General features: G+C 45.9%; 1 protein-coding gene across 3 annotated transcripts; it reads right to left on the bottom strand.

Annotated features, from left to right (window-relative positions):
• Positions 1-522: 522 nt before the first annotated feature.
• On the bottom strand, positions 523-21,270 carry LOC147607957 (uncharacterized). Of its 3 annotated transcripts, none has more exons than XM_086789569.1 (6): positions 19,009-21,270; positions 18,330-18,449; positions 7,888-8,004; positions 7,674-7,763; positions 1,313-1,420; positions 523-1,213 (listed from the first exon to the last, which is right to left on the bottom strand). In XM_086789569.1, the coding sequence occupies exons 1-6, from the start codon at positions 20,827-20,829 to the stop codon at positions 1,106-1,108; spliced, it is 2,364 nt and encodes a 787-aa protein (XP_086645695.1). In that variant the 5' UTR covers positions 20,830-21,270; the 3' UTR covers positions 523-1,105. The 3 variants fall into 3 exon arrangements, with proteins under 3 accessions (XP_086645695.1, XP_086645694.1, XP_086645696.1); XM_086789568.1 differs by having other exon boundaries at positions 7,671-7,763; positions 19,009-21,269; XM_086789570.1 differs by lacking the exons at positions 7,674-7,763; positions 7,888-8,004 and having other exon boundaries at positions 19,009-20,996.
• Between the last annotated feature and the right edge of the window lie 304 nt (positions 21,271-21,574).

Raw genomic sequence — 21,574 nt, forward strand, 5'->3', positions numbered from 1 at the left:
AGCCATCGGTGGGGCGGGTTGAACTGCCACTGGGGGTGTACCACAGGTTGTTGAGGTGCTCTCCTCCCATTGTATTAAGACCCAATGAATGAGTCATGAATTTACCCATTGTTTATATATATCAAGACATGTTATTAACTCAATGTTTGAACAAAACTCCCTTGGTCATTCTTGTTCCATCTATATATGTGAATAGAAGGTTACGACAACCACTTAAAAGAGGGAATTTGTTTTAGATCCTCTACGACAACAAAACCTTAAGCTAATTCATATTTCTTTAATTCAAGCAAGAATCTTCACAACATCTTGGTGTCTTAGTTTGCTCTTACACACTAATTCATGTAATGTTTTTTACTCTCTTTTTGACATAGAAAACAAGCACGTTACATTTTATTTGCACGTCTTTCTCACAAATGCCATGTTATTCTTCCTCTCAATCTTGATAATGTACTCAGTTCTCCCATGGGCAAACAATTTTGGAACACGAGAGTTAAATTCACAAACCAGAAGTAGGTATTAAGATGGAGGCAAGAAAATACTCTTGATAAAAGGATGGCAAATGCCAATAGGACGAAAATATGTGCCGAGAATGTCTAGTAGCTCTTGTGGATGCTTTGTTGCTATTTACATGAATGATTCATTCATAAATACAATCAAAGAGATGGAGTAAGCAAGGAAAGCCGTGTACTAGTATCCGTGTTCTGCAGACTCATTGAAGTGTAGCTTGATGCTGAGATGCTTTGAAACTACGTGTGAGGCTTTGAAATTACATGACTACTAGACTTGCATGACATAGGTGTGTACAATTTATTCTCATGATAATTCTATGTATGTGTGACCTTTCCATACATGTATGTATGAAGTCCCTTTGGAAGGGAACTGTGTATGTATAATATATATCAACAAATGCAACCTTAAAGCCACACAAAATCCAGGGCCATTGATCCACTGCAGTGAAGCAATTGCAGCCCCTGGAAGTGGTAACGCTATTGCAGTCCCTGGCGTCGTGCTTTGAGGCAACAAGCAAGTAGTTGTAGTACTAAGCATGCTCCTCATGCAACCCTTAATCCTCTAAGAATTTCACACAATATTTATTGCAGAGGGCTTACATGGAGCCAGAATCCGCACCATTGCAATCCATCCAATGTCCTAGAACACGTGCTTTTTCCTGTTCAAATTGCACCAATTGCATCCTCAAGCTGCGTTCCTCTACCTGTCCTCATCAATGAGCCTGTTAGATATTTTCATCCCAGGAAGACCACCCACTCTTATGCATACACATGTTAAGGAAGTAAGAGAAACAAGAACTGACCTCAAGTGAGGAAGCAATCAAGAGCAAATCTCCACATTCCTCTAGCAGTGTCCTCTCTCGATCAGCTACTTGCGCAAGCTCTGACATCAGTCCATTTGTCTTCTTCATCTGAGGTGTAATAATATATGATCAGGTTAGGCGGAGCTTGTATGCATTGCTACAATTCAGACTAAGAAGCTCCATGGTTCCTTGACTTTCATTTCATTACTTCATGATAAGATATATACAGCAAGTACACATATATATATAATTCACAGGCTTGACTTTCGTTTCATTCCTTAATGATAAGATAGATACTCCAGCAAGCACACGCACGCTGCTCTGTATCAAAGATAAACGATACAGAAATTACATATTAAAAGAACTTCCAAGATGCTGTGCAACTTCATCTCTTGCAGAAAAGTGTGGTAGAAAGATACCCAGCCCAGGCAGAAAGACAATGGACGAAACATGTAACACGTGGAAGCTCTGGGGGTCTTCTTTCAGCCCTAAACACCACTGGAAACAAACTGATGCAAAACGCAGACATGAAGAGAATAGAGAGAGAGAGAGATATGCTGGAAATTCAGTATATTCCTATGGTACAAAAAGGTGCCTAATTCAGTATATTCCTATGGTACAAAAAGGTACCTAATTCTGCAGCCCTAGGCTGCCTTCGTACAAAAGGTGAACATCACCAAAATCTAGTCCCTACTTGGACCCTAAGGACCCATCCCCATAAAGGAATGAATGAATCCAATGAACAGCACATGTGGCCTTTTACAGCCCTCTTGGAACATTGGAGTGCTGGCCGACCAGCAATCGGCCAGCTGACTGGTCACAAATCCTTATAAACTTTAACGCCTGCAGCTGCCTTACTCTCCAGTTCAGTCGACCACTCTTGTAAGCAGTCGACAGCTTCTTGCTTGATTCTGGTACAGCCGACAAGCCTTCCTCTTCATGCCCTCCAGCCTTGCTCCACCATTTCAACAAATGGTTCATGATATTTTCTATGATTACTTAGTCACTTTCATGAGAGTATTCTAAGATGATTTTAGTGTCTTCGGAAAAATGGTGGAGCATCTTCTGTTTCTGGCACTCTGTCTCGTCCACACTAGTGTGCACCTTGTGCTCCAAATCCTAGCTCTAATCTGTTTTTCTTGGCTGCCCCTTCTGGATTAGCTCTGGAAATGTTCATGGCAATGCTTGCACATGGCATCCCCCTCTGCTAAACTTGATGACGGGATTCCAACCTGCTCTTGGATGACTGTCATCATCCCATTCTTTTCCCGAAGTCCCTCTATCATCCATCCATCCCTAGCAACCCTTTTCTCTGAAAACCTGGCCCGGTCTCCAAAACCACTCTGTCTCTAAATAAGATCTATGCATCTGTTCACTCCAGTCCCCAACCATTCTTTCCCTAACTCTGAACATTGTCTTGGTCTTCATTCCTGAGAAATGAGTCTGGCACTCTCACATCACCCCCCTTGGAGGATAATCCTCCCTTGGGACCATTGCCCGAGAACCTATCTGGCTCACAGGACTGCAATCCCCTCTAGCTTTGTGGAACACCACCAACAAACCTCCTGGGATGTCCGATTCTGTGTTCCTTGCCTTGGGCTTCGTATCCGTGTACTTTCCTATACCTTGGACCTGTACACCATCATATGGGACTGAATCAGTTTTTAGCTTTGCTGAGCCTGATGCTATGATACCAATGTAACATGCGGAAGCTCTGGGGGTCTTCTTTCAGCCCTACACACCACTAGAAATAAACAAATGCAAAACGCAGACATGAGAGAGTAGAGAGAGAGATATGCTGGAAGTTCAGTATATTCCTATGGTACAAAAAGGTACCTAATTCAATATGTTCCTATAGTACAAAAAGATACCTGATTCTGCAGCCCTAGGTTGCATTCATACAAAAGGTTAACATCACCAAAATCTAGTCCCTACTTGGATCCTAAAAACCCATCCCCATAAAGGAATGAATGAATCCAATGAACAGCACATGTGGCCTTTTATAGCCCTCTTGGAACATTGGAGTGCTGGCCGACTGGTCACAAATCCTTATAAACTTCCGACTGGTCACAAATCCTTATAAACTTTAACGCCTGCAGCCGCCTTACTCTCCAGTTCAGTCGACCACTCCTGTAAAGCAGCCGACAGCTTCTTGCTTGATTTTGGTACAACCGACGGGCCTTCCTCTTCATGCCCTCCAGCCTTGCTCCAAGTCCACACTAACCTGCACCTTGTGCTCCAAATCCTAGCTCTAATCTGTTTTTCTTAGCTGCCCCTTTTGGATTAGCTCTGGAAATGTTCATGGCAATGCTTGCACATGACATCCCCCTCTGCTAAACTTGATGACGGGATTCCAACCTGCTCTTGGATGACTGTCATCATCCCATTCTTTTCCCGAAGTCCCTCTGTCATCCATCCATCCCTGGCAACCCTTTTCTCTAAAAACCTGGCCCAGTCTCCAAAACCACTCTATCTCTGAATAAGATCTATGCATCTGTTCCCTCCAATCCCCAATCCATTCTTGCCCTGACTCTGAACACTGTCTTGGTCTTCATTCCTGAGAAATGAGTCTGGCACCCTCACATCACCCCTTGGAGGATAATCCTTCCTTGGGACCGTTGCCCGAGAACCTATCTGGCTCACAGGACTGCCATCCCCTCTGGCTTTGTGGAACACCACCAACAAACCTCCTGGGAGCTCTTCCCGATTCTGTGTTCCTTGCCTTGGGCTTCGTATCCGTGTACTTTCCTGTACCTTGGACCTGTACACCATCATATGGGACTGAATCAGTGTTTAGCTTTGCTGAGCCTGATGCTCTAATACCAATGTAACACGCGGAAGCTCTGGGGGTCTTCTTTCAGCCCTAAACACCACTAGAAACAAACTGATGCGAAACGCAGACATGAAGAGAGAGAAGAGAGAGAGAGAGAGAGATATATGCTGGAAATTCAATATATTCCTATGGTACAAAAAGGTACCTAATTCAATATATTCCTATGGTACAAAAAGGTACCTAATTCTACAGCCCTAGGCTGCCTTCATACAAAAGGTGAACATCACCAAAATCTAGTTGCTACTTGGACCCTAAGGACCCATCCCCATAAAGGAATGAATGAATCCAATGAACAGCACATGTGGCCTTTTATAGCCCTCTTGGAACATTGGAGTGATGGCCGACCAGCAGTCGGCCAGCCGACTGGTCACAAATCCTTATAAACTTTAACGCCTGCAGCTGCCTTACTCTCCAGTACAGTCGACCACTCCTGTAAGAAGCCGACACCTTCTTGCTTGATTCTGGTACAGCCGACAGGCCTTCCTCTTCATGACCTCCAGCCTTGCTCCAAGTCCACACTGGCCTGCACCTTGTGCTCCAAATCCTAGCTCTAATCTGTTTTTCTTGGCTGCCCCTTCTGGATTAGCTCTGGAAATGTTCACGGCAATGCTTGCACATGACAAAACAAGCTCGCCAAAAGAGTGCTCATGGGACTCAGAATCCACGAGTGCCTCACACACATGGAACCATCAATGAAGTAGGGGTGTTACCTTAGAAAAGAGAAGGTCCCCCCTCCTCTCAGATACAGAACATCCGCCCATCAGGTTCTGGTCTCATAGGGTCTCATAGACCCATTAGGTCTTTGGTACGTTATCTATATACGTATATACGTGTGTGCGCACATGTGCATCTAGAGATAGACCAAGAGGTTGATCTCACAAAGAAGTAGAGAACTTGGGTATTAATGATATTTTGGACGGAGACAAAGGAACATGCTATATTTCATTGTTTACCGCTAAGCATACTAAGATTCCATAGCGCCACCATTGTTTCTTCAAAGAAGGCTTCGATCCCTCTACACAAGTATGAGAACCAAGGCATGTGGTTCTCTACTTGGATGAAAATTGTAGGCATAGAAAGAGTGTAGACTCTTCTGTGGCACACCTACAATCAGACAACTCCACCAAAGCACTCCTTGATTCTTCCTTTCCGCAGACTCTGAATGATAAATGACACAAGCACACCAAACGACCTAGTCAGAGGATTGAGACCCAGCAATGTTACAACAATTTGATTTGAGTTCCTTTATTGCAAAAAGAGTAAGCATACATGGCCTCCCCCTATAACAGATTCTATACACATGGTACATTTTCAGTCTCATAGGCCATTTCTGCCTTCCATTGACGGTAGGAAACGTGGGATGGCTCAAGAAATGGAAGCACGGAAAGTAGAGCAATGGGCAGTCTGCAGAGCTGGCAGTGTCATCATTACTGAACAACGCCCCACATAGAGATGTGGGGTCTATGGGACCACAAATGCTTGCATATGGTTACAAGGAACTGCAACCGGACACTGATCAGATCCTGGTGGGTTTGCAGAGACATTTACAGGACGAGATGTGATAATCTACAGATGGATGCACCAAAGCCGTAGGATAAGACTACGTAGGTGTCAAAGTACTTGAGGGAGACGGCCTATAAAGGTCATACTCGTCCTGTGGTGGCTACAAGGTTCAAGAGTGGCTATATTTTTCATGCTTCACCTGCGTAAGGTGCTCACAGTGGTTTAGACCGGATGAGGAGGAGTAGTTCATGGGATATGCATAGCTCTACCACGAGCTAAGACATTATACATTGCAGTATTCTACTTCCCACCTGAGACGTAGGTCTTTGTATGGGATTTGTTAGAGGGTGGCGAGTCATCATATGACCCTACTTTTGTAGACATTGTGGATGTTTCCCAACAAGACCTCCAGATGGTCACGACTGATCCTCAATCTAGACGGCACAAGAGGGGACACAGATCATGGGAGACGGCAGTTTTCACTGGTAGTACAACCTGAGCCTCAAGCATGCGGGCCCCCCACGTTCATGTGGAGTCCTCATCCTCACAGAGAAAGAACAGTCCCTCCAAAAAGCCAAATGTCTTTGTGTCTAGAGATCCAGGCCCTCCTCCCATTAGCTTTAGGTCCGGGACATCCTTCACATGGACTACATGTACAACCTTGTACCTTTAGACCCACGAGATAGCCCTGACCTGGATACCCCTACTCGACGGACCAGGCAGCGTACAGTGACAGCACATGTGCAACAGATGCCACCCCGCCTCCCTAGACAGAGTGATTCAGGTGTAGCGAGCTATGTGCAACAGATGCCACCCCGCCTCCCTAGACAGAGTGATTCAGGTGTAGCGAGCGAGACGGCCGGAGGAGATCTCCACCCCACAGCTTCAGATCTCACAGATTCAGGAGTGCCCCCCCACAGGCAGTGGATGTTGAGAGCCTCTATATGTCGAGGACCCACTTGGATCCGCTCACATTATATCATTGTAGCATTGTACCAGTGGCACTTACAGGGCTGTTGTTTCTTCTCTTAGCTCTAGTTGGGGTTTGTTTATCATGTTTTGATTTTGTCACTTCGTGGACACATTGTAACACCTTCAATCTCATGTAGAATTTAAGAACTCTCTCTCTCTCGCCAGGTTTGTATACACGCCCGCACCAGGCTGTAGTAGTCTGTGTTACAACACATGCACAGTGTTGGCAAATGTTACGTGGCAATTTCTTCTTGCTAATCTCTTGTGGCTGCATCTCAGGCATTGAAGAGGATAACCTGCCAACGCAAATTGCACCCAGCCACTACAGTATGCCCAAGAAGACTAATTTGGATCAAAATGGCACAAAGAAGTCAACAATCCCACAAGCAGGCCTCATTGTTTTACCGACAAAATAATGGGTCCTTAAAAACTTGTCATCCTCCAGGTGCATTTTGCAGAAAAGAATCTGCTTTCCCTTTCCTTAAAAGGACTCATTTGCCCTTGCTTCCCCAAACACGCATACACAAGCACAAGTTGACACCAATTGGAACAAGACAATGAGGCAAAGGACCAGAGCGGAATGGCCAAGGTTTCAAGTCAGCCTATGTTACCATAGAAAAGAGACCTTCATCTCTTCTTGCTAATCTCTTGTGGCTGCATCTCAGGCATTGAAGAGGATAACCTGCCAAGGCAACGGCCACTACAGTATGCTCACGAAGACTAATTTGGATCACAATGGCACCAAGAAGTCGGAAATCCCACACACTAACAGAAGCCCTGCTGAATCTTACGGTATAAGGAGGCCCTCATTGTTTTACCGACAAAAGAATGGGTACTTAAAAACTTGTCATCCTCCAGGTGCATTTTGCAGAAAAGAATCTGCTTTCCCTTCCTTAAAAAACTCCTTTGCCCTTGCTTCCCCAAACACGCTTACACAAGCACAAGCTGGCACCAATTGGTACAAGACAATCAGGCAAAGGACCAGAGCGGAATGGCCAAGGTCTCAAGTCAGCCTATGTTACCATAGAAAGGAGACCTTCAATACAACACTACCTTGGGCAGTAAACGATTGACAGAGGACTCCACTGCATGCACCAAATCAACTGCAGAGATCATCGCTTCTTTCACTGCTTGGGTATCTGCCTGCACAAAGAAAAACGAACCTGATATAAGGCATAGAGAATCAGACTTCAAAGCCATGCACGCTACAAAAGTTAACGATCCAATCCATGTGAACATTGGCAAGCAGAAAAATGCCACATCATACCTTGACACCCTCGTTGACAGGAACTCTCAAAACAGCAGCCTCCAAAGCTTCAACAACTCCTGACAAAGCATTGCTATGATCCTGCTGAAAACTGGACCAATCTTCTAGCTTTGATCCCTAAACATTCACAGTAAATGCAAATGTATATGTTTTGTCCTTGCTTTGAAATTACACATGGTTTACATACTCGTGTTTCATTGGTGAATCAAGATGGCAAGACAAACTCAAGTCCACTGTTATCAAGTCCACTGTTAGCCTGCAAATCTAGAACTCAACTCTCAGCCAGAGGCTAGAAACTTTTTGCCAAGTAGCCCCGAAAGCAGCTTGCAAGATAATCTCTCATCAAAGATAGCAGAACTGGTTTTTAGGGTTTCCTTGTCAGCCAACAGCTGGCTCCAGGTTGTTTTTATATGTATGTCCTGGTACAACCATTTCTTCGGTACTTCCACTTGTAATCCAAGTGATGCCACAGGACCTGCGCACTTTGAGATCGCTGGCAGTTAGTGCTACGCTACCTCTAAGGATCAATGCCCTTGGACTAGTTCCGTCGTTCTTAAGGTCTTCTGTTGGCTGCTCCAAAAGAATAGCCTACTTCCATTAAATCGCTTTAGTTGTATTATTCCCACTCTGACTCACGTTAATTTTAGCACCTCTAAGCACGTTGCCTCGCTGGGCTCGTTTCTCTGCTAGCCCTAATGGCAGAAGCGGAATATAGAGGTATGTAATGCTTCCAAAATTAACCGAGATTGCTGCGTGGAAAGCCATATAGCCAGGTGGTGGAGCTATTTGAAGCTGGTACAAGACGTTCTGATGTGTGGAATGCGGCTTTAGATCAAGGATCGAACTCGGTTGCAGTCATGATCCTTCAAAAGAATCATCCAATAGAGGATCTGCTATTGGGAGCTAGGAAACAAAAGGAGAAGGAGGAGGAGACGGAAAAAAAGGGGCTAGAAAATGGGTGTGCTCTTCGAGGGCCAAGATATACGCCTTCTACTCTTCCAATTTGGTGCTCTATTCTGCGATTGCTCGCATCATCTGCTGGAACATATCATGCACACTCATGTCTTCTGCCCTCGAAGGACTACATGGTGCTCTTTGTTCCGTAGTTCGTCGTTCTCTCTCTTCGTCGAAGCTCGCCATAGCGGAAAAATGCACTTCCTTTTTGGAGCACAATTCGACCATCCACGATGCATGTGGGAGACTTCCGGAGGCTAAAAACCAACCGTCCTTCTAGGGAACGGAGTCACACCGAAAGAGATGGTCCATTGGAGTCTAGAAACCAACCACACAAGTGAGAAAAAAAAAATCTTCCTTTTTTCTGGTTTTTTGGCTGAATCTTCACACTTGAAGAAGACTTTTATACCATTGTTGTTGAAATTATATGCTCATGATAGAGATAAGGTGTGTGTATAGCAAGACATCTCAGGAGATAAGGCTTGCGTGTAGCAAACCCTAGCCTAGAAGCTATAAAGGGGTCAACTCTCTCTCGAGAGGAGAAAGGCATTTTATAAGTCTTTATTTTAGCTAAAGCATGTGATAAGCTTTATGCTACATGGCTCTCTCTCTCTCTCCACGTAATCCTTCTCTTTTTTCTTCCGTTGCGCTCATCTATATTTTGTCACATGGTATCAGAGCACTTCTATAGAAGTCGTGCCAATCGTGCTGCACCCGTCCTCAACAAGCAGCGGCTTATTTCAAGCTGTGCACAAGCGCTTCTGCAGGAGTCCTCACCAACAAGCAGCAGGCTATTAGGGAGCAAGTTCGGTCTTGATCTTGTCCCTGGCACTTCCAGGGTAGAAGTCGGGAGGTGGCTTGAGCTGCAGACAACTGTCAACTCCCAAACGAAGTTGCTAGTTGGTGTCCAACCAAGCAGACACACACTCCACACACACACACACACACACATAAGAGCATATATTCACACAAAGCCCTTCGTACTGAGTTTTTGTCAAACCTCCGAAGATGCAAGGCAAACTCAGCCATAATGAAGCCTAGCACTAAGGGAAGTAGCAAATAGAAAGAATTAGTACAGCAAATAAGTAGTTGATAGAACAAATGCACCACTAAAAATAGAAAGAATCAGCACAATATTAACTGGCCGCAACTCGGACGAAAACTTCACAATGTGAAATCTGCATGTCCGCCAATACGGCTAAATTATATACTTAGATGAATCCAAGAACATACCCAAATTCACCTTTTAGGAACGTGCAAATGACTAAAGCCTTTTTCACATGTCCATGCCTTGATTGGATTCAAGGCTTTAATCATATGCAATTCTTTATTGTGTTTCGCCATAAGCAATTGTTTTTGCAATCATTAAGCTAGCTTTTCCTCTCTCATGTTGGAACAACCGGTTTGTAAAGGAGCGAGACACTCCTCTTGCCATTCTATAAGGCAAGTAATAAGACCTCTTCTTCCTCCCCATCATCATCATGTCGAAGAATACACATGCCATTGACAAGTTCGATGGAGAAGGATTTCGGACTTGGTAAGTCTAAGTTCAATATGCTCTCATGAGCAAGGGTTCATGGCCTTTAGTGAAAGGCACAAAGGTGGTGGATTTTGTTGATTCTGAAGTGTGGAAGATGATGAACAAGTTCAGTTCATTATAGCTCTAAAAGCTCATCCATCATGTACCCCACATGAAGACCGCGAAGGAATGTGGGATGAGATGGCAAAGTTGTATGGAGAAAAGGACAAGCGCTCCCGTGTTTCTCTCAAGGTGAAATTTTTTGGTCTTAAAATGAAGTGAAGAGTCCCCTGGAGGCTTCATAAGCAACATGAAGAGCATAATGGAACAACTTGCAAGCATTAATGCAAGAATCGAAGAGAAGGACTCCGTAACGGTTCTTCTCAAGGCGATGTCCGATGAGTTTTCCAACCTCATCACCTCCCTAAAGCACCTTCCTAACCCTACCTTCGAAGACATCGAGGTGGCTCTCCTTGAAGAAGATCAACGACTACGTGTGAAAAATGGAGGATCTACATCGACTTCTCCTTCTACATCAAATGAGCTTCTTGTCATGAAACACAACCTTAAATGCTCTTACTGTAACAAAAAAGGGCATACGGCTTATTAATGTTTCAAAAGATATTCCCATAAGCTCAAATGTAGTTAGTAAGTGTGGAGAGCAAGGGCACACTACTTCAAGGTATCCACAACATGCTTCAAAACAAGAGACGAGAAACTTTGTATCCAATACATAGTCACAGGGGACGGTGGGGACGGCGCCTAGGAACGCGGGGACGCCGACACGGGACGGCGCAGGGACGGGGACGGACGGGGACGGACGGACGTCCCCTGACTGGCGTTTCAAACCGGGGACGGCGCAGGGACGGGGGACGGCTTGTGCGGGGACGGCAGATAGCCGTTGCGCCTGCTCGTTTCTGGCCGTTGCCCCGTTTCTGGCCGTTGCGCCAGCGTGCCGCGTGCCTGCCCCACTGTAGCCGTTTATGGCTGTTGGGCTTGGGCTCTACTAGCCGTTTATGGCTGTTGGGCCTTGGCCCTCTCTCTCTCTCTTGCCTATCTATATAAGAGCCCACCTCTACAAGGCTACAAGCTGCCACACACAAGTTCATTGCTCATTGCTCAAGCTTCTTGAATCTTCTCAAGTTCTCTCGAGTCTCTTCCAACTTCCAAGTTCCAAGCTCTAGGGCCTAGGCTCTCACCTCTCCCTCAAGCCTCTTGAGTCTTGACTCTTCCAACTTCCAAGCCTCTAGGCTCTCTCTCTCTCTCTCTCTCTCTCTCTCACTCCTCAAGGCAGTCAAGCGGCAAGCCATCTTCAACCATGGCATCCTCCTCACATGCCGGGGCTTCTCGTAGAAGGACAACGGGATGGACATGGTGGGAGGAGGTAAACTACACCACATCCGTTCATGGAGGCGGTTCTCGGCCATGGGTATGTACTATGCAAGCTTTGCCCGTACCGGCGAACGGGTGGCGCCGACAAAGTGCGAGCCCACCTCTTGCATGAGAGTGGGCATGAGGTGAGGTTTTGCACGAATGTCACGCCCGAGAAGAGACGGGAACTTCTTGACAAGCTTAGCGTCTACGAAGCGGTCGAAGCGACAAGAAGGACACCACGAGTGGCCGTGGATCCCGCGACGATGGGGAGAGGAACTCAAGCCTCTACCATGGAGTCATGTGGTGGATCGGGATCATGCACACCATCACCTTCGCCATCAAGTCGGAATGTTACTCCATCCACGACACCGGCACCCTCCATCTCCACGGCCTCTCAATCATTACGTGGCCCACGGCGACAATCTACACTTGGGGAGAATTGGAACCCCAAGTTGGAGGAGGAGGTGGATATGGCGGTGGCCCGCTTCTTCTTCCACGACCACATTGCCTTTCAAGCGGCTAGGTAAGTGCAATCGATCATTGCCAATTCATCATTCATGTTTTCATCATCCTAGTCTCCTTCTCATTAGTAAATTACTTTCTTGAATAGGTCGGAATACTTCAAGGTAATGGTTAAGAAGATTGGGGAGTATGGCTCAACCTATACGCCCCCCTCATCCGAGAGCTTGCGCACTACATTGCTCGACAAGGAGAAGCGCATTGTAGAGCAAGCGGCCGACAACACAAAGCGGCAATGGGAGAGGAACGGAGTCTCCCTCATTGTGGATGGATGGAGTGACACCCGCAAGAGGAGTATTCACGGCATGGTTGCATATTCCCGTGGAGAGATGTACTTCATCTCATCTCATGATGCATCCGGCACTGGGAAGAGCGCGGATGTGCTTGCGGCGGAGTGGGCTACCACCATGGAGATCGTTGGCCCCGAGCATGTAGTGGGCTTTGTTGCGGATGGGGAGCCTTCCAATAGGGCGGCGGGAGCTATTCTCCAAGGTATGTATGGACATGTCACGGTGTCCTTTTGTATGGCTCATTGCCTAAACAACCTCCTCAAGGACATCGGGGCATTACCATGGATCAGCCCGCTCATTGAGGAGGCCAACACCATGGTCTCCTTTGTCCTCAACCACCAAAGACTTCGGCATGAGTTCAACAAGAGGTCCTGTCTCTCTCTTCTCAAATATTCCGACACCCGGTTCGCCTACAACTTTCTCATGTTGGGCCGGTTGAAGGATTGTAGTGGTGCTTTGAGGGGGCTTTTCCTTAGGACGAGTTTGTCGCCATGCAAGAGTCCCATACAAACACTGGCCAAGAGTGTAGGCTACGGGCGGATGACGCCTCTTGGTGGGAGCGTGTGAAGACCACAGATGCTATGGTGAGGCCCGATCAGGGACCAGCTTTCGATGTACAGGTCGTTTCATGGCTCCTATGGCTGTCATGATGCACAGGTTGACCGCTCCAAAGTTGGTGCTGCTCTATGGTGGGAGGACTTTGGTTCAGATGGACCGGAGCTGCAGCAGCTTGCCATCCGCATACTTAGCCAGGCCGTCAGCTCCTCTTGCTTGGAGCAACTTTGGAGTACCTACAGCCACATTGCCTCTAGGAAGAGGAACCGACTCGGGGTAGAGCGTGCCAATGACCTTGTCTTCGTCAGCGCGAACTTGCGAATGCTTTGCAAGAGCATGACCAAGAAGGCAGATTCCTTCACCGAGTGGGAGATGAGTCAACAAGAAGAGCAACGGGAGGATGAGGTGCAGGAGCAGCATGCCAGTGAGCCTGAGGATGAGACTGAGGATGAGCTTGATGCTTCTTTGGCAGCCGCACAAGCTACCCATGACCATGAGGCGAGCACTTCACGTGGATGATCATTCATGGATCATGATTCATGGGCCTTACTACTTAGCTCTAGCCTCTAGCCTCTCGTCTTCAGCACTTTTTTGTCATTGACTCATTTGAGTCCGTCCTTGTATTTTGCCTCCTTAAGGCTCCTGAGTCCTGACTCTTGAGTCATGACTCATTTTGTATCTACTTAATTATTATCTTTGACTCAAAATCTTAGCATTTTAGTGTAAATTTGTGCTCATTTTGATGTGCTTCCAAAGTAGAATAAGTGCAGAGTAGAAAATTTAAAAAAAAAAGTATTTTTTGAGTGCCGTTCCCTCCCCCGTCCCCGTTCCCTACTTATGGCCGTCCCCCGTCCCGTCCCCGTCACCGTCCCCCGTCCCTTGTGACTATGATCCAATACCTCTACTCCTAATGATGGACTCCTATGCTCATGAGTCATGATAGAGATAAGGTGTGTGTAGCAAAGCATCTCATGTTAGAGATAAGGTTTGTGTACAGCAAACCCTAGACTAGAAGCTATTAAGGGATCAACTCTCTCTCAATGTTGTGTGAAAGGAGAAAGGCATTTTATAAGTCTTTATTTTAGCTAAAGCATGTGATAAGCTTTTTGTTACATGGCTCTCTCTCTCTCCATGTAATCCTTCTCTCTTTTTTTTTCTTCCATTGTACCCATCTACTATTCGTCACATAGTGGATGAGCACAACGGAAGAAAAAAAAGAGTATTACGTGGAGAGAGAGAGAGAGAGAGAGAGAAACATATAGTAAAAAGCTTATCACATGCTTTAGCTAAAATAAAGACTTACAAAATGCCTTTCTCCTCTCACACAACATTAAGAAAGAGTTGACCCCTTTATAGCAAACCATCTCCAACATGAGATGGTTTGCTACACACACACACATTATCTCTATCATGAGCATATAATTTTAACACCCTACTCAATGCTAACCATGGGACATGGGACATGAAGAGGCATTGGACATACTCATACACCAAAAACAAGGAGAAACCCTTTATAACATAGGCTTGTACAAGAATTGGCTTGTAAGTTACAATGTGTGCTTATTACAACACTCCTTTATCGTAGGAGTCCATCATTAGGAGTAGAGATGTTGGATACAAAGTTCCTCGCCTCTTGTTTTGAAGCATGTTGTGGACACCTTGAAGTAGTGTGTCCTGGCTCTCCACACTTACTACATTTGAGCTTATGGGAATACCTTTTGAAACATTGATCAGTCGTATGCCACATGGGACATGGGACATGAAGAGACATTGGACATACTCATACACCAAAAACAAGGAGAAACCCTTTATAACATAGGCTTCTACAAGAATTGGCTTGTGAGTTACAATGTGTGCTTATTACAACACTCCTTTATCGTAGGAGTCCATCATTAGGAGTAGAGATATTGGATACAAAGTTCTCCGCCTCTTGTTTTGAAGTATGTTGTGGACACCTTGAAGTAGTGTGTCCTTGCTCTCCACACTTACTACATTTGAGCTTATGGGAATACCTTTTGAAACATTGATGAGTCGTATGCTCCTTTTTGTTACAATAAGAGCATTTAAGGTTATGCTTCATGACAAGAGCCTCATTTAATGTAGAAGGAGAAGTCGATATAGATCCTCCATTCTTTACACGTAGTCGTTGATCATCTTCAAGGATAGCCGCCTCGATGCCTTCGAAGATAGGGTTGGGAAGGTGCTTTAGGGTGGTGACGAGGTTGGAGAACTCATCGGGTATTACCTTAACAAGAACTACCACGGTGTCCTGCTCTTCAATTCTTGCATCGATGCTTGCAAGTTGTCCCATTATGCTCTTCATGTTGCTTATAAAGCCTCCAAGGAACCCTCCACTCTACATTTCAAGGCTAAAAAAACTCACTTGAGAGAAATACGGGAGTGCTTGTCCTTTGCTCCATACAACTTTGCCATCTCATCCCACATTGCCTTCGCGGTCTTCGGCCACATGATGAATGAGCTTTTTGTCCATATTTAGAGCTATAATGGATTGAGCTCGTTCATCATCTTCCATAACTTCGGAATCATCAAAATCCACCACCTTCGTGTCTTTCACTAAAGGCCACAAACCCTTGCTCATGACAGCATACCGAACTTGGACTTGCTAAGTGTGAAACCCTTCTCCATCGAACTTGTCGATGGCATGTGTATCCTTCGACATGATGATGATAGTGAGGAAGGAGAGGTCTTACTGCTTGCCTTATAGAATGGCAAGAGTAGTGTCTAACTCCTTTACAAACCAAGTATTCCAACACGAGAGAGGAAAAAAAAAAGCAAGCTTAATAATTGCAAACAATTACTTCTCCCCAAGTTAATTCACTACCTTATGGCTACAAAATAGTCAACACTATAGTGCGGCTGGCTGGGGTACTGCCACTTGTGGAACTAGCAGAACTAAAGAGTTGTAGCATGATTGGTTTTCAATGCGAGAGGAGGTTGACACGCTGCAAACAAAGAAGGTCGACACACTGTCATCTCAGCTCTGTCTCGGTGAGCACCAACGAGCAAAGTCGCCTCGGCTCTACCGGACAACGACTTCTTCTGCAACGAACATGAGCAAGACAGACTTGGAGGAGACACGATGCAATCTGGCAGTGATACCATGTAACAAATAGTGGATAAGCACAACAGAATTTTAAAAAAAAAAGATAAGGATTGTGTGGAGAGAGAGAGAGAGAATCATGTAGCAAAAAGCTTATCACATGTTCTAGCTAAAATAAAGACTTACAAAATGCCTTTCTTCTCTCACACAACATTGAGAGAGAGTTGACCCCTTTATAGCTTCTAGGCTAGGGTTTGCTAAACACAAACCTTATCTCCAACATGAGATGGTTTGCTACACACACACACCTTCTCTATCATGGGTATACAATTTCAACAATTGTAACATGCAGACGTTCAGTGGAAGAATCGATAACTTCAATGCTCATAATTTAGTAATCATTTGCACAATATAGAAAGAGAGGTGCAGAAATAGAGAGAGAGAGAGAGAGAGAGAGAGAGAGAGAAGAGGACACAGTATTCGGACCCGAATACTATCTATAGGACCTCCACCATGCATGGTGTATTTGCTTTATTAGAATGATGTAAATCTGAAATAAAGACTGGTTCTTGACCTCCACCACGAATGATGTAAAAATGAGCAAAAGAAGATCTTGAGGTGACACGAGAGCACACGTGCACATAGTAGGCCTAGTCGATGTTATCAGCACCTAAACCTAGGGTATCCTGGCAGCACTAGGCCATGTTTGTGGCTCTGCAATGCCAAATCACTGCGTTACAAGTCTGTCTTGTTATTATTTTCTTTGTTTGTTCATTTATTGTATCGATCAACAAGTCTAAATTGTCCTTTTCTGTCAGATTCTTTACTGCATCAAACTAGTCAAGCTACTGGTCTGTCTTATTTTTAATCAACAAATTGAAAAGGGTCCTTTTCTGTCTGATTCTACTGCATCAAACAATGAGTAGTATCCTTTTCAGATTAAGCACTACGCCCACTTACATAGTTTGCATGAAATCCATGGCAGGCGGCGTTCTTGTTTTATGAAAGTCACTCTTCTTATTATGCATACCTTTACTAGTGCTTGGAAGCCCTTCCATAGTGCAAACGTTAGCTAGGTAAGTGATTACCAGATGTATCGAATCACTATTGACGGTAGCTAGACCAAACATAATGCGATGAAACATTTCAGCTTGCTTTCATTAGGCAGATTAGCCCACCTACAACGCCCTAATTAAGAATGCTCGAATACTTTTTAACTCCCATCGTAGTACATACACATGTACACGCGCAGACACCAATGGGGGTTGAGTTTGTCGAAACAATGCAAGCAGACTAAAGCATGTAGGTAAACCCACATTTACATAAGTGAGATTCTATTTTCTGATTCAGGAAAACTTTGAATGGATCGTTTGACAAGAGTACAGCAAAAGAATTATAGAAATTTCAGCTGATCATGATTGAATGAAGATCAGGAGTAGTATTGCATCACTGACAAGGCTCAGCAATGCGTTAGAAGTACGGATTCCCTGAAATACTGCATGCTAATATTATTTCACAAGAGAATAGCTAGCAGTTTACAGAAATTTTTAGCTGATCATGACCGGATAAAAAGCATACCCCCAACCCACTTTTGTTGTTAACATCATATGCTGGTCTCACTAAATGCCAGAAGTGACATATCCACAAGTTAAAAACGTGCCTTTGCAGGCCAATGAGGTGATATCCCAAGTGGCGAAGGTGTAGCACCAGGAGGTACTGGGTTCAAAACCCCACAAGGTGCTTGCGGCAGTATCACCTACAGGTGGCTGCCTACAGCCGTGAAAAACGGTAACTAGAGGAGGATCTTGGGCCTAAGGGTAGTAGAAAAAAAAAGTGCCTTTACAGAATCTTCCTACAGGAATAGACACCATGGCTGCTTTCCACATAGTTGGCCTCTCGTCTGCAGGTGAGTGTTGTTGACAAGTAAAATGCATGCCAACTGTTAATGTATTCTATGTTGGTGACTCTGAAACCCCAGAAAATTGCCATATGGGCAGCTAAAAGAAGTGCTTTGCTAGAATCAGAACTACTGCAAGGCATTGCCTACTTTTACTACAGCTGTAGCCTAGAGTAAATAATCAATCATCACTCCAAAAATATGAAAGCCGTGAATTCTTTATGAAAGTTCTTGTTTGTGTGTAGGAAGACTGCCGATGGCTAAAACTCTTACCTGGACTCTCAGAATTGAGTTGAGCTTATAAGCTTGGCGAGCTTGCTGCAGCTTTATCCTCTTGGTTGTGACAGATTTTCGAATCTCAGCTGTTTTTGCCCACACACTGAATAACAGTTTCTGGATAAACAAGGAACAATAGGTCATAAGCACCATGATCCTTCGTAATGGGAAAATACAAGACCATGACATTGTCCACTTTGCCTTGAACAGACAATTCTAACAGCTAAGCCACATGCATGCCAAACCCCAGCTATTGCTGATGCCAACTTGTGTATTAGGGAAGGCTAGAAAAGAAAATTCATCATTTTAACCTTCAATACCTTGTTTTTTTGGGGAAACACTGGCTTTTACAACAGGCATGATCTCTGCCATGGGTATAACTTTGCCTTGAATCACTGTGTAGTCTATTCTTGAATGGACAGACAACGTAGCCAACTTATATGCATTCCAGCCATTGCTGGTGCCAATGTATGCATTAGTCAAAATTGTGGGGATAATATCTTCTTTCCATAGAACGTTCTAGTATTATTTTAGATGCTCAAAACTGGGAGTCTTAAGTGGCCATATGATCTCGGCTCTAAAACAGATAGCTTGAGTGAGTTCTGTGGATAGATCATCAAATCTACAATTCACTTTGTTTTTAAGTTGGACAAAGAAGCTAGTGTTATTATGTTACCTCTCCCGCTTGTCTTTGAGTAGTATTTGCAAAATCAGCTCGAGCATTAGCAAATCGCCACTGCAACAACCTATTGTGGAGTATCCGGTGCAAGTAAGTTGCTTCGACTTGAGAAAGCCCTTTCCTACTCTTTCGGGAGTCAGCACCAAAATGCAACATAGCTGGAGCTCCGCTGGAGCGATTTGCTGCAGAAATGCTTGTCGAGGAAGATAATGCTGACACCCTAGATCCCGTGGGACTAGGCCAGCTCCTTACAGACAAGGAACCCGGGGGCAGCTTGACAGGCGAGAGGGATTGCTGGTGGGAAGGCTTGCAAGCTGAGGCCAGATGGTGGGGTAATCCCGGCCATGGAGAAGCAATGGTGTGACCTGCTCTTGTTTCCGATGATGGAGTTAGTCTCTGGCGAGTGGCTAGTTGCCTTCCACCAGCTGCCGTGGTATATCCAGACTCGGGAGTTGATGAACGCAGTCTGCAGAAATCTGAGGGCGTCCTTGACCTACTAGTAGAAGCATCTTGCAAGAACCTGGCTGGCACTGATGCTCCTCTTGTAATCTTCGCAGATGTAGCAGTAGTTAATGTACCCCTGGCCCCGACTGTTGCCTCATCTGCAAGAGAATCTTCAGATGCAAGCTCAGCTTCTTCGTCAGATTGCCGTACGAGATCTACTGACCTCTCAGACTCAGACGAAGCAGCGCTAATTCGAGAACTGCCATCCCTAACCGGAGTCCCTCTTCTACTTCTTACAGGCGATTCCCTGCCGCTTACCCTCGGCTTGCTTTCCAGGTTCAGCTTGCGTGCGGCAGTTCGAAAAACCGAAGAGGCAGGCCCATCGTTGATCGTTTGAGAGAAAACCCCCGCGGAATTCGCCATGACCCGTGGTATCACCTTACTGCTGAAGGAAGTAGGCCTGGCCTGCATCATATTCATGGACCTAGCTCGGCTAGAAAATCTTTCTCGGTCATTTGTGAGATCTACGGACCTGCTCATCACTGTGCCATACAGTTTTAAGGTGCTCAAAGAACTCGGCCAGCGGTGCTGCACTATTGGCTCGGGCTTCGCATGAAAGCTTTCAGTCGAAGGTCTGGCATTCTCAGCTTGGTCCAGGCTATGGCGTCGCAAAAGCGTACCTTTACGTTCCGGCGTCTTCTTTCGTTGATCTGCGAATCTTTGAGCTGCATTTGGAGAGGGCCTTAAGGTGTGATCTGAGGCCAAGTTGCTTTGAGCTCTCCCTCTGCTGTCAGGGCGAGTTTTTGCGGGGCTTCTGGGAGGGGGGGAGTAAGGTTCTGCCAGCATTGAGGAGTAAAGATTTCTGGTGGACGGCCAGAGAAGCTCTGATCGACCAGCGGCCGTGGTGGTGGTGCGCCTGGGGGGCAATGTGCTGCCATCACAGCTTCCTGCAGAAGAAATCTTGGCGTCGACACCTGTTCTGGTAGGGGACGGGCGGCGGTGTTCTGCAGAGACAGCACGCTTGGAAGACGGAGTGGCGTCGAGAAAGCTGCGATCGACACTGGGGGAAGCGAAACGGCGACTCGAAGAAGCAGAAACAGCGGCAGAAGGAGGGGGAGACCTGTACCTGGATGCAATCTCTGCGGGCGATGGAGTCGGGGACTTGTATCTTGAGGTGATTTCTCTGCTGCGAGGCTTGTTGCGGGCGGCAGCAGCAGAAACAGAAGAAGCCGAAGACGAAGAAGATGATGAGCTCTTGTCCAGCAAAAGCTGAACGGAAGCTCGACCATGGTGGTGGTGGTGGTGGTTGTCGATGCGGTGATCCAGAAGCGACGATCTTGCGGGGGCAACACAGAAAGGATCTGCAGAGACCATTCCAGACGACACACGATACCTAATCTAGCAGGTGTATGATTCTTTCTTCTGCGGTAGGAGGAGTGGATGGGGGGACTTCTGTCTGTGCGTGTCAGAGAGCGAGGGAGGAGAAAAACATGGGACTGAAGGATGGCGGAGGAAGGAGGTGTCCCTGTCGGAAGGTGTGTAGACTGGGCAGAGGTGGTGGGGCGCAAAGGCGTGGGTTGGGGTTGGTCCGGCAACGGAAACTCACCAATCCGTCAAGTTTCAACGGCTACCTTGGTGAAGCTCACAGGGGCGCGAGCCTGCGTTGCAAATGACATGGCTCCCCCTCATGCTGACCTGTCAGCCGATCAACCCCGGACATACAATGGCCCGGGACTGTAGGTACAACGTGTGTACCCAAGCTAAAGCACGGGCGTGAAGCAAATTAAGCACATCTTGTGTCTCATAAAAAGGCCATTTTGGTGAGTAATGCCAAGCCTTCAATTTTGGGCATGTTCATGCAGGGCAAAGAGTTGTTGCGCCTCGATGCATGCAGTGTAGGTGATTAGGCTCTCGTGGCAAGCCCATCTCCATGCATTGTGTGTTACACCTCCCTTGCATCACTTTCAACCCCCAATCCTATCACCTCCCAACCTCTGCATCCCCTTCATGGTTTTCCATCTTCTCCATCCACATGAACCCCACCAACTCCTCGTGTCCACCCCTCCTCCCATTCTTCCAAGCCCACATTTCCCACCTTTTTCAATGGCTTTTGAAGTCA

The sequence above is a fragment of the Cibotium barometz genome, chromosome 54 (genome assembly GCF_041138505.1).
Source record: "Cibotium barometz isolate CiBa-2024 chromosome 54, ASM4113850v1, whole genome shotgun sequence".
In the NCBI taxonomy this organism is placed as follows: Eukaryota; Viridiplantae; Streptophyta; class Polypodiopsida; order Cyatheales; family Cibotiaceae; genus Cibotium; species Cibotium barometz.